Source organism: Aythya ferina, assembly GCF_964211825.1.
Source record: "Aythya ferina genome assembly, chromosome: W".
Classification (NCBI taxonomy): domain Eukaryota; kingdom Metazoa; phylum Chordata; class Aves; order Anseriformes; family Anatidae; genus Aythya; species Aythya ferina.
Window position 1 is genome coordinate 1,958,009 of NC_140313.1, and position 11,625 is coordinate 1,969,633.

The 11,625-nt window shown below is 55.7% G+C and overlaps 1 protein-coding gene across 4 annotated transcripts; it reads right to left on the reverse strand.

Moving 5' to 3' along the window:
- Nucleotides 1-51: 51 nt before the first annotated feature.
- On the reverse strand, nt 52-7,363 carry LOC311426239 (mitogen-activated protein kinase 4-like). Of its 4 annotated transcripts, none has more exons than XM_084502439.1 (6): nt 6,899-7,363; nt 2,938-3,830; nt 2,100-2,244; nt 1,648-1,809; nt 944-1,145; nt 52-742 (listed from the first exon to the last, which is right to left on the reverse strand). In XM_084502439.1, exons 2-6 carry the CDS (start codon nt 3,481-3,483, stop codon nt 64-66), a joined length of 1,734 nt encoding a protein of 577 aa, XP_084358565.1. In that variant the 5' UTR covers nt 3,484-3,830; nt 6,899-7,363; the 3' UTR covers nt 52-63. The 4 variants fall into 4 exon arrangements, with proteins under 4 accessions (XP_084358565.1, XP_084358564.1, XP_084358566.1 ...); XM_084502438.1 differs by having other exon boundaries at nt 2,938-5,590; nt 6,899-6,917; XM_084502440.1 differs by lacking the exon at nt 6,899-7,363 and having other exon boundaries at nt 1,648-1,832; nt 2,096-2,244; nt 2,938-5,763.
- Nucleotides 7,364-11,625: the final 4,262 nt, after the last annotated feature.

Here is an 11,625-nt window from a genome sequence, read left to right on the forward strand (position 1 = left end):
AAAAAAAAAGGCATTCGGAGCAGCGTAAAAAAGGGCTCGAGGAGGGGCAGGAGCCGGGGTTCCTCACCAGCGCTCCTTCTGGTACACCTGGCTTTGCACCATCTCGCTGGGGTGCTCGGAGATGCAGGCCCCGTTGATGTCGCTCAGCTTGTTGTCCGGCAGCTCCTCGGGTTTCGTGCAAAGTTTCAGCGCCCTGGAGATGAAGACGTCCAAATTAAACTCGGCGTCTGTTTGGGCGCTCACCTCTTCGGATTCCTGGCGGAGGTGGGGAGGAGGAGACGGCTCCCGAAGCTCCGGGAGAGTCGCGGGACACTCGAGCCCCGCTTGGGTGCTCTTCACCCACTGGGCGATCTCCAGGAAGAGGTTGGAGGGTTCCTCCTCCAGGGCCAGCTCGCTTTCGGGCGCGATGGCCGCTCGTTTCCAGTGGGATAAATCCAAAATCAGCTTGGGTTCCGAGTAGTGGTGGGGCTTGTTGTCTCTCCACAGCAATTTGTCCAGGTACGAGGGCGACCCCACTTTGTAATCGCAGGATTTGCCGCACTCGGCGTCGAAGACGCGGTCCAGGGAGGAGTGAGAGAGCTCCAGGAACCTCTCCGAGCTGCTCTGCGAATATTTCCGGGGATCCACTTGCGCCTCCTCGGCGATGGATCCCGACCCTGCCCGCGGGTCCCGCTGGACCTCGTCCATCTCCTGATATTTATCGTGCCGCCAGTCCAAATCAGACGAGAGGCTGACGTGGTACCTGGGAAAGACACGAGGTGGGTAAGTCGTGGCTACTGGGTTTGTCCCAGCTGCACCAGTCCCGGGAAGGACTTTTTTAACCGGGCTGTTCATCTAGGACAGGGAAAATCTGCTCTAACCCTCCACGTAGAGGTTTCAACCCATTTAAAACCCAACTCAGATATGTTTTAACGCAGCCCTCTAGTGCCCCCAGGCACTGTACCTGTCCCAGTTCGCCATCTGGCTCTGGTTGGCTTCCATCAGTAAAATGTCATCGATCTCGTCCTCGATCCGGAACGGCTGCTGCGACACCGGCTCGTCCTCGGGGCAGGAATAGGGGCTCATGTAAGGGTGCTGCAGCCCCATCTCGGCCGTCAAGCGATCCATGGGGTTGAAGGTCAGGATTTTCTCCAGGAAATCGAGAGCTGTGGATCACACAGAAGCAAACACCCTCAAATCCTCAGAAGCACCGCTCGCTTTCGGTCCACGAACAGCTCCGGGAACCCCAAACCCCCTCGAAGGAAGGAAGGAAGGAATTAAAGGGCAAGTCCTGTCGGCGGTCTAAGGCGGCCACGTTCGTCCTGCCTGCTTCGGGGTGACGTGGCTAAGTCCTCGGCACGACAAAGGCTATGAAATTATTTAAAAAATTAGTTAAATCAGTTAAAATTTCAGAAAGCTTGGGCGTCTGAAATTATTTCTGAAAGACCGCGGAGAGCGATGACGAAAGCAGAAATTCAGTGCAACGAAAGCAGCTAGAATTAAACCTAAACACGGGATTTATAGGGATTTTTTTGCTGATTCCTTTTATGCAGGCTACAGAAAAAAGCTGAAATCCTGCCATTAAAGATGTATTTCTTATTGATTTAAGTCTCATGCGTGGCAGAGTCCCTTCAAGGCCCGTTAAGGTAACGAGAATTGGGTTTTTACCTTGGCTGTCCACCTCGGGGAGCAGCTGGCGCAGCGGCTTCCTCACTTCCCAGGTGCTGCTGATGAAGCTGGGCATCACCTTGAGCAGCTCCTCTTTGTCCTCCTCGTGGACGACCGGGATCGTTTCCAAAATCAGCTGCATCTGCTCCAGCTCGTGTCCCCCTGAACGGGGCAGAGAGAGAAAGCTGGGGAGCCGAGGCGCCCAAAATCCCGGAGGGAAAGAGGCGGAGGATTTTTGGGCTGCGATGCCTGCACCTCCACGCGTTTTTTTGGCAGATTTAGGAACATTTGGGCTTTCAATCTTTTTATTTCCCCACCTATTCCTAAACTCCGATAAAAGAGGAACGCCGCATCCAAATCTCCCCAAATCAGAGCTTTCCGTGGCTCCAAACACACGAGGAAGGAGGAAAAAAACAAGAGGAAAAAAATGAAATAAACGGATGGGGACCCACCTGCAAAGAGCATCCTCCCCGTCAGCATCTCCGCCAGGATGCAGCCGGCCGCCCACATGTCGATGGCTTTGGTGTAGTCGTTGGGCGAGAGGAGGAGGCGAGGCGAGCGGTACCACTTGGTGACCAAGCCTTCCGAAAGGTAACCCTGGAAGAGCAGAGAGGGAATCGTGACGGAATGCAAAAAAAAGCCCAAGGTTTGCCCCCGTGCCATTTTTTTGGGGGGTCATTTTCAAGCCTCGTTTTGCTGCTTCTGTTCCGAAGGCTTCCTAAGAACTACTCAAACGACCTAAAAAAAAAAAAAAAGGGAGAAACCTGCTGTGGGTAGGATTAGCGTCAAGCTCTCCCAAATATCAGAGTGAAGAAAGTGAAAAGTGAAGAAAATCGAGTGCAGGAGGGAGCGAGGGCTCGCCTCATTTGGAGAATCACTGAGATTCAGGATCTGGCTCAGCCCCTCAGCCCCTCTCCTGAGCATCCAAGCGCACCAAAATCCGGCGTTCTGCACTCAAAAAGCTGCGACGGCAAGTAGCAGGCGCCCCCAAATCAGGAGCTGGGCAGCACCCAGCACAAGCTCCTCGGTTCCTCATCCCTCGAGGCTGCAATTTCTGCCACTGACGGCTGGCGGAGCTGCAGCTCTGCGCCGCACCCCAAGCTCCCCGGCCCTGCAAGGGCGCAGAGGTGAGGATAAACCCCAAAACAATAAAAAAAAACCACTTGCTGATGAAGCAGGAACCCTTTCACGCGCTTTTCCTGTGGGGATAAAGGGCAGCTGGTGTTTTATACGAGAAGAAGGGCGTCAACGGGCGAGGCCGCGGCGATTTCTCGATTTCTCGGCGCCTACCTTGTGGGAGTAATGCTGGTCCACGATCCTGGCCAGCCCGAAATCACCGATCTTCAACACCAGGTCCTCGGTGCTGATAAAAATGTTGGCCGGCTTGAGGTCGCGGTGGAGCACGTTGGCCGAGTGGATGTATTTGAGGCCCCGGAGGAGCTGGTACATGAAGAGCTTGGCGTGCTCCTCGGCGAGCTTCCCCTGCTCCAGCAGGCGAGCCAGGTCCGTCTCCATGTACTCCTGGACGATGTAAACCACGTTGAACTTGAAGAAATCCCCCCGCAGGCTGCTCCCCTTCGGCCCCAGCACCTCGTACACCTTGACGATGTTGTCGTGCTCCAGGCGCCGGATGATCTTCACCTCGCGGAAGGCGTGCTTCAAGCTCCGCGCGTCGCTGATGGCGATCTTCTTCACCGCCACCTTACGGCAGCTCCTGCTGTCCAGGGCCGAAAGGACCAAACCGTTGGCCCCGAAACCCAAAGGGCGGAAGTTGACGAAGCGGCAGCCCAGGTCGTAGCCGTAAACGCTGGCGATGCAGTCGCACTTCTCGGCCATGGCTTCTTCGTCCTTCACCGAAGCCTCCGGGGCCGTGCCGAAGCGCTGCCCGACGTCCCCAAGGCTTCAGTCCCGGGGCAAGCAGCCAGCACCGATGTCCCCGCAGCGGGGCAGAGCCCGGCGCGCCCCCATAGCCCCTCCGCTGCCCCGCAGCCTTCCTCCTGCCCGCGGGTCTCCACAGAGCTTCTCCAGCCAGCTACGTGCATCGAACCTCACTTTTTCCCCGCTGGACGTTTCCACGGGTGCATTCCCAGCACCTCGCGCGTCTTTTCCCTTGATCTTTAGGGCCGGCGAGGATATAAAGTCCAAGAATCGTCCGCGGCGCTGGGCAGCTCTCAGCCCTGCTCCTGGAATTGAAAAAAAAAAGAGATGAATTCGCTCAAAACCACCACCAAACCCCGCGTAAAAGCTTTCCTCCTGGTGGAAGGAGATAAAAAAAAAAAAGGGTTTTGCAGCTCGGATGTCAGCCCCGGAGCTCGGTTGGAAGTTTGGCACCGCCACCTCTTCCGTGCAGCTGGGCTAATCGCTCCGGAGGATTGCTAGCCCGGCCCCGAAGAGCCTCAAAACGCTTCCCCTGCGAAAATGCTAACGGGACGGCGTGTTCCCGGAGAGGAGGAGAGCGTCCTCATTAAGATGGGCGACTCGTGCTGTCCCCAGCTCGACGGAGAGCGAAGAGCTCGGAGCGGCACAAGGGAGATCCGCGTGCCAGCTCGGCCCCCGCACCCCGAGCCTGGGAAGTTCGTTGCGCCCGGCGTGGAAGGAAACCCTCAGTTTTGCTTCGTCAGCTTCATTATTAATAATTAGTGAAGCGCTGGAGGCGCCGAAAAGGGAAAATGCGCCGCGTAAGACCGGGAGGGAGGAAAGTTCTGGCTGATAAGCGCGCACGGTAGCTGCACTTTTGTCCCGGCAACATCTTGGCGGGGGCACGGAAAACGAGACAAAAAAATAAAACCAGAGCCCGAGAAGCCCCAGCTAAAAAAAATTCAGCCCGCTTTTCCCCATTTTGGGTTCAGAGCACGAGAAAACCTGCCTAAAAGCACGATAAAATGAACGGGTCTGATTTATTTACGCCCCAGTTTAGGTTGAGGGCTGACTTGGTTCCCTTAGCAGGGGGAATTCATTAAAGCTCGAGTGCTGTAACGAGCCAGCTGTTATTAAGGGAGCACCACGGGTGCTAATTAAAGGAGGCTGAGAGCCATCTCTCGCTTGAAAACGCTCGGAAGGGGCCGGATCCGGCGGCTTTTTACATCTCGGCAGTGACGGGAGCAGAGATTTAACAGCGGGGCCGGCACCAGGGACTGAAAAATATGAAGCTCTCGTGAGCACGGCTACCTGAGGTCTCCGAGAGCCACGTAACCTCCTCAGGAGTCCACCACACGCTTATTTTCCCCCAAAAAAATAATCTTTTTCAGATGTTTTGGCTGCCAGGATGCAAATGGAAACCGTTGGGATTTTTAAACGGGGCACAAAACGGCGCTGGGCTGCCCCCGGCGCTGCTAAATCAGCCGTGGCCGGGGCTTCGAGTGGCTGAGCACGGACAAGAGGGGAGGGAAAGCTTTCCCAGCGGGTCCGAGCACACAAAACCGCCCTGGGCCCTGCGGTTTCCAGCCGGGGAGCAGCTACTGATGCCTCGAACAAACACTGGCGGGCCCCTAAAAAAGAGAGAGGAAATAAATAAACGGCGCTCGCCCGCACCCCGTCCGCGAGCCCTTCGCTCGCCAAGATGCCACAGGTCAGGACTTTGCCTGCGTTATCGCCGGCGGGGCCAAACCGAGATAAATAAAAGCAGGAAGGGGATAAAAAAAAATCAAAATAAAAATCAAACAGCAAGGTAGGAATAGCCCCGGAGGTTTTTCGTTCCAGCCCACAGCAGGAATTTGCCCCAGAGGAGGAGGCAGAAACAGCACGCACACCGGGTAGTAAAATTACACGGGGCAGAGCACCGTGCCCCAAAAACGACCCCACTGATCCTTGTTCCTCTCCTATCCACGCACAGCGTTAGTTTGGGGTCCCTCACCTGCAGCTCTCATCATTTTGGGGAAAAAGTTGTGCATTTTGTGGGGTTCCAGCAGCCGAATGAAGCGGCCGGGGACGAACTGTGCTGGCGCTGTCAAAAAAAACAACACTGGCAAGCCGGAGAATTGTAAGAAAAAAAAAAATGTAAGTCCTGGTCCTAAAATAGCCCGAGGGAAAACAGAACGCGTTCCCAGTGACTTCTCCCCCCAAATAACCTGGGTGGAGGGAGCTGCCACGGCGATGCTGGGGACAAAAATAAAAAATAATCACGCTGCCCAAACTCTTTCACTCTTTTTTTCCCAGAGCAGGAGCCCCTCGGCAGGTAAAAGCCTCATTTTTCCCCTTTTTTCCCCCATAACCACCCTGCCCGGCAAATGGCGCTCAGGGTTGGGGACGCCCAGGTGCGGAGGGGGGGGTTTCGGGAGCCAGAGCTCTGAATCACGAGCTGTGATCGGGCTTTTTCCCCTTGCTTTACCCAGCTAATTGCTCCGGGCCTATCAGTTACCAGGTAATTAACGCGGCTGTAAAAATCAGGTGCCACCCAGGACGTGTTTGCGCAAACCGGAGAGGGACAGATGGACCCTGGTGGTTATTAAGGCGGGGGCTGGTTGCTCTCGGCTGACTCCTGAGTGGACCTGACACGAGGCTGAGCCCACTTCACGAGGATTTGGGGGGGGATTTTGGGGGGATTTGGAAAAGCTCCCGACCCTTGGTAGAAGAGTAGGGCCGTCCTCCTACCCATCCCAGCAGAAGTTTTGTGCTCCAGAGCGGCTGCGTGCCCAGAAAGATGCCCAAATATCCCTGGAAGCGCCCCCCAAACAGCACCTGGGCTCTGCTCTCCAGCTTTTTCCTCATTTTTCCTCGAGCCTCCTGCTCCTTCCCTCTCTAGATGTAGTGGGCGATTTTCTTCCACCACGGTGGCAGAGACGCTTCACCTGACTTAAATTCAGACCTCCGAAACACAAATATCGGGGGCTGAACCTGAGCGGCACCCTCCTGCCCCGTGACGGGGGCGAAACGAATCCCGTCCGGGCCTTCCACAGGGCGAACGGCTCGGCCCAGACGCGTTCGGGCGCTTGACCACGGGGCAATGAATCACGTCCACCAACGCCCCTTGGACTGCCTGGAAAAAATCTCGCCCTAATTTGGGATCAAAACGCCACATTTTGGCCCGGGAGGAATAAAAACGATGGCTCCTGCCACCGGTGCCTGGGCGCAGCTCTTCCCTTGCTAGGTTTTAGGTTCAGAGGGGAGCTGAAGGAGGGAGTACCTGCGTCAAGCAGCCAACCTGCAACCTGGAGACGCTGTGGGATGCTGGTTTGGCGTCCTCCTTCCTAAACAGGGGTCACCTGCTTGGGATTTTTCTTCTTGTGAGGGCTGAGCCCTTCCAGCCACCTACCTGGGAGGCTGTCGGTGACGCTGAGGTGATGCTGAGGGGACGCTGAGGTGATGGTGATGCTGAGGGGACGCTGAGGGGCTTCTCCCTTCGCCCTCACATCTTCCCCACGGCGGACACGCTGCCGACGAGGCAGGTGGCGACCCCGTTCCCGTCTCCCGCGATGGCCTCCGAGGGGCTTGGTGGCACCCGGCTGTCCCCAGGGCTGTCCCCAAAGGCTGAGACCTGAGGCGCCCCCGACCTCCTCGCCTGGGTGTGTGTGTGTGTGTGGAGGGGGGGGGGGGCCTCGCCGTGAGGCGGCAGCCCCCTGAGGGGCGGCGGGAGGCGGCTGCGGCCGCGGGGCTGAGGAGGATGAAGGATGAGGAGGACGAAGATGAAGGAGGAGGATGAGGAGGGTGAAGACGGAGGAGGAGGAGGATGAGGAGGATGAAGCCGGGCTCGCTCGGCACCGGCACCCGCCGCCCGCCCCCGCCGCTGACGTCAGCCCCGGCCTCAGCCGCCGCGCGGGAGCCACCTGCCGGGGAGGGGCCTCACGGGCAGCCGGGGCCGCCCCCCCCCTTCCCCGCTCCACACACGCAAGCCCTGAGGCAGCCCCTGTGGTAGCCCCGGTGGTAGCCCCCCCGTGACACCCGGCAGTGTCACCACACAGCGACACACCCCCAGCGACACCCCCAGTGGCACCCGTCAGTGCCACCACACAGCGGCACCCCCAGTGACACCCCGTCGGTGGCACCACACAGCAACACCCCCCAGCAACACCCCCGTGACATCCCCAGTGCCACCACACGGTGACACCCCCAAAGTGACACCCCCAAAGTGACACCCGGCAGTGTCACCACAGAGCAACAACCCACAGTGACATCCCCTGTGATACCCCCTGGTGCCACCCCAAGTGCCACCACACAGTGCCACCCCTGTGATACTCCCAGTGCCACCCCCAAAGTGACACCCCCATAGTGATACCCCCCAGTGCCACCCCATCAGTGTCACCACACAGCGACATCCCCACAGTGCCACCCCCAGTGCCACCACACAGTGACACCCCTGTGATACTAACAGTGACACCCCCAGCGCCACCTCCAGTGACACCCACAGTGACACCCCTGGTGACACCCATCAGTGTCACCACACAGCAACATCCCCACAGTGACACCCTCTGTGATATCCCCGGGTGTCACCCCCAGTGCCACCACACAAGTGACACCCCCACAGCGACACCCCCACATCAGTGTCACCACACAAGTGACATCCCGTGATACTCCCAGTGACACCCCCGTAGTGATACACCCCCAGAAATACCCCCAGTGACACCCCCCCAGTGCCACCCCAGTGCCACCTCCCACCACAGAGGCGCTGCCAGGGACGAGGCCCCCACAGCTCCTCGGGGCAGCCGCCCTCAGCATTCCCTCCCCGTGCCTCCATTTCCCCCTCCCAGTTTGAAGTCCTTGTCCCATCGCTGCCCCCCCGTGACAAAATGTCCCCCCTCAAAGCTTCCTCCCATGAGGTATGGGATGGCCGCCACTGATTTTGAGTGTCTCCAGAGAAGGAGACCCCACAACCTCCCCGAGCAGCCTGTCCCAAGGCTCTGTCACCTCACAGAAAATCCCTCTCATATCCAGCCGGGACCTCTCGGCCTTCAGTTTGTGCCCCTCCTGTCCTGTCATGGCGTGTGACTGAGAAGAGCCCGCCTCCATCTTCCCCACACCCTCCCCTCAGAGATTTATACACGTTTATGGGGCCTCCCCTCAATGGAGGCGTCCCCCTCACGATGGCAGAGGCATCCTCCTCACGATGAAGGAGGAGTCTCCCTCACGATGAAGGAGGTGTCCTCCATGATGATGGAGGTGTCTCCCTCATGATAACAGAGGCGTCCCCCTCACGATGGCGGAGGCGTCCTCCTCATGATGATGACGGAGACGTCCTCCTCAAGACGACGATGGAGACGTCCTCCTCACGGTGATGGTGTCTCCTTCACGATGACGGCGGTGTCCTCCTCATGATGACGGAGGCGTTTTCTTCATGATGACGGAGGCGTCCTCCTCATGATGGCGGAGGCGTCCTTTTTTCTAGGCGGGGCATTTTTACTGTCTAATCACAGCATTTACAGCAAGAAAATTTACATTTACAGCAAAGGGGGGTTCTCGCCTCTCGTATCCCACACGTTCCCGCTGCTCACCAAATTTGAGCTGCCCTCAGCACTTCCAGCTCGCCGCCCGATTTTGTTCCATCAGCTGCATCATTAATTAAGCTGCAAATTATGTTTGTCATCACCCACATACTTCTCACATTTTTGACTAAAAATAGAGCAAATCGGCCCAGAACAAACAAACCCCGGTCTGCTAGGAGTGCCCACGAGCTGTCCTGACCCCAAAACGGCCCTAAGGGAACTGAGCCCAGGGCTGGGTGACGCGGCGGAGGACATCACATCCCTGCTCCATCCATCGACCCAGGAGCAAAAACGTTCGAGAGCAAAGCTTCCGAGATCCCAAACTGCCACCAGTTTGTCATTAATTTCCTTAAAGGTTTATGTATTTTTGGTTTTGTTTTCCCTCTGCTTCATTAATTTGACCTAAAACTGCCAAAGCAAAGGAAAAAAAAAAAACACCAACAAAACTAGATGAAATCGTTCTCCTCTCTCTCTCTCTTCCCACTCTTCTCCCGCTGCAGATTTCAGGAGGGTCCTATAGGACAGGCAACCAATTAATCCGTATTTTGATGTTTTTGGCAAAAATTTTCTTTATTTCATCGGCACGAGCCCTCCGTGTGCATTTTTGGGGGGTGCACATCCTGGAAAAGCAGCGACTCCTGCTTAATATCTGAGACAAAAGCTTGGCTGTGGTAAGAGAAAATAAAAAAGTGTGTTATTCTAATGGGAATTAAATAAAAAATAATTAATAAAAAGGCTTGGATAGGCCGGGAGCTTTGTATTTGGGCTGTCATTAATCAAGCTAATTGACAGAAGTGAGCCGTTGGGGTGATATTAAGCACAGCGAGAGCAGCCCGGGCGAAATCATCGAGGAGAAAGAAGAAAATACAAAGCAGATTTCTGGGTGTACCCGTACGGAGCCAGAAAAAGAGAGGGGCCGCAGGCTGGGAAGCCCAGGATGTGTTTTTTGGGTCAAAACGTGGAGAATTTGGTGGCCAAAGCAGGCGAGGAAGACCCCTCAGTGCCTGGAAGCGGGGGAGGTTTGGGGCGCTGGTGGTGCAGAGGGATGCTGCCTCCGTTTTAAGGTTAACCCGAAGGGAAAAAGGGGGAAAAAAAAATCCTGTTAGGAGCTGGAAATGGGAGATGGTTGCAGGATGAGGCCACCGGAGCCTCCCCGGAGGCTGCCAAGCCTGCAGCCGCGACCACGCCGCTTCCAGATGGAAGCAGACGGGCGATAAAAGCGCTCTTCGTTAAACATTTGTCTAGCAATTACATACTTCGGAGTCATTATCGCCGGCAAGGCAAACACCAACTGGGTCGCGCAGGAATGAGACAGACGGGAAAGGTTCACGGGGGCTGCTTCTGCCTCTGGGGCTATCCCCAAACTCTCGCTGCAGGACGGGATGCCCAGAGCTCTGGGTGGAAGGGCTGAGGGGCAGATTTTGAAGTTAGAGGGCTGAAAAGACGACTCCAGCAGCGCCGTCTCTCCTTAAATCCTCATTTTTTTACATTAAGTAACCCCAATTCCTTTCTTTTTGCCCCTACAAACCTTACTGGCTGGCCCTGCCCTTCTGGTTTCTCTTCATTTTGGCCAGGTCTCCTCCGCCACACCCCCACGGGCCAGCTCAGCCTCTGTCTGCCTCTGATTTCTCCTCCTTATACACACCACGAAAAGAAAAAAAAAGGACTTAACCAGGAAAATAGAGACTATTTAATAGAAACGCACTTGAATCGTTGCCACCCTTGCTCGCGGCTGTTTTCCCCCAAACAAACCGCCTCGAAAGAAGCGCGGCCGGGCGAGCGAAATGAATCACCCTCCTCAGCTCTATTTTTAAAAGCCGTTCTCCGTTTTAATTGGCATCCCAATTCCCAGGAAAAGGCCGTACGACAATTTAAAGGCTGCTTTTTTTATTAAAAAAATCAGCTGTTTCGTAAGAAGGCCCCGTTTAGGCTTCGTGCTTCGCTGTGGAAAACGGTGAGCCTAATTATTAAGCTCTGCAGCTGCTGGTATCTTCTCCTGGTGGTCACACACGAGCCCCAAATTTAGCACAGCTCCTGCTTTTGGTTTCAGGTAACACACCTTAAGGGGTTTGCTACGATAAGAACCAAAATGATCAAGGAAAATTCTTATAAAAGCAAAACTTGATGACGAATAATTGCTTAAATACAGCAGGGAGCAAAATAAAAACCCGGCGCTGAGCTCCCACCACCATCATACGAGGTAGGAGGGATCTAGATGAGAAGGTGTTCATTTTAATGATTAAAATAAGCTTTTTTTCCCTTTTTTCAGGGCTCACAACTCCACCTGTTGTTCTCTGGGGGTGCCTACATCGGTTTTATTTTGTGGTGTGGATATTTGGGTGTCGGGAAATAATCACAATCCAGGGGACATCCACATCCCAGCAGCACTGGACCAAGCAGCCGGAGCCAAGTAGCATCCTGGCACTATCAGCATCCCCTTAAAGCTGCAAAAAACACTTCTGAGAGTCACTCGAGGAAGGCGTGTGCGCCCGTGAGACCTTTTTGCTTTGCTTTCTGAGCTAAAACTGCTCTCTCCAAGTCCTTCCTCTCACTGAAGGCTGCG

What these genes read in the sequence shown, in the direction of transcription:
- LOC311426239 (XM_084502440.1), bottom strand. Translation starts at nt 3,483, where the DNA reads ATGGCCGAGAAGTGCGACTGCATCGCCAGCGTTTACGGCTACGACCTG. An exon ending in CCCCGAGGTGGACAGCCAAG is followed by an intron (nt 1,146 to 1,647) that starts GTAAAAACCCAA and finishes TGTGATCCACAG; the next exon opens with CTCTCGATTTCCTGGAGAAA. An exon ending in CAGATGGCGAACTGGGACAG is followed by an intron (nt 743 to 943) that starts GTACAGTGCCTG and finishes TGTCTTTCCCAG; the next exon opens with GTACCACGTCAGCCTCTCGT.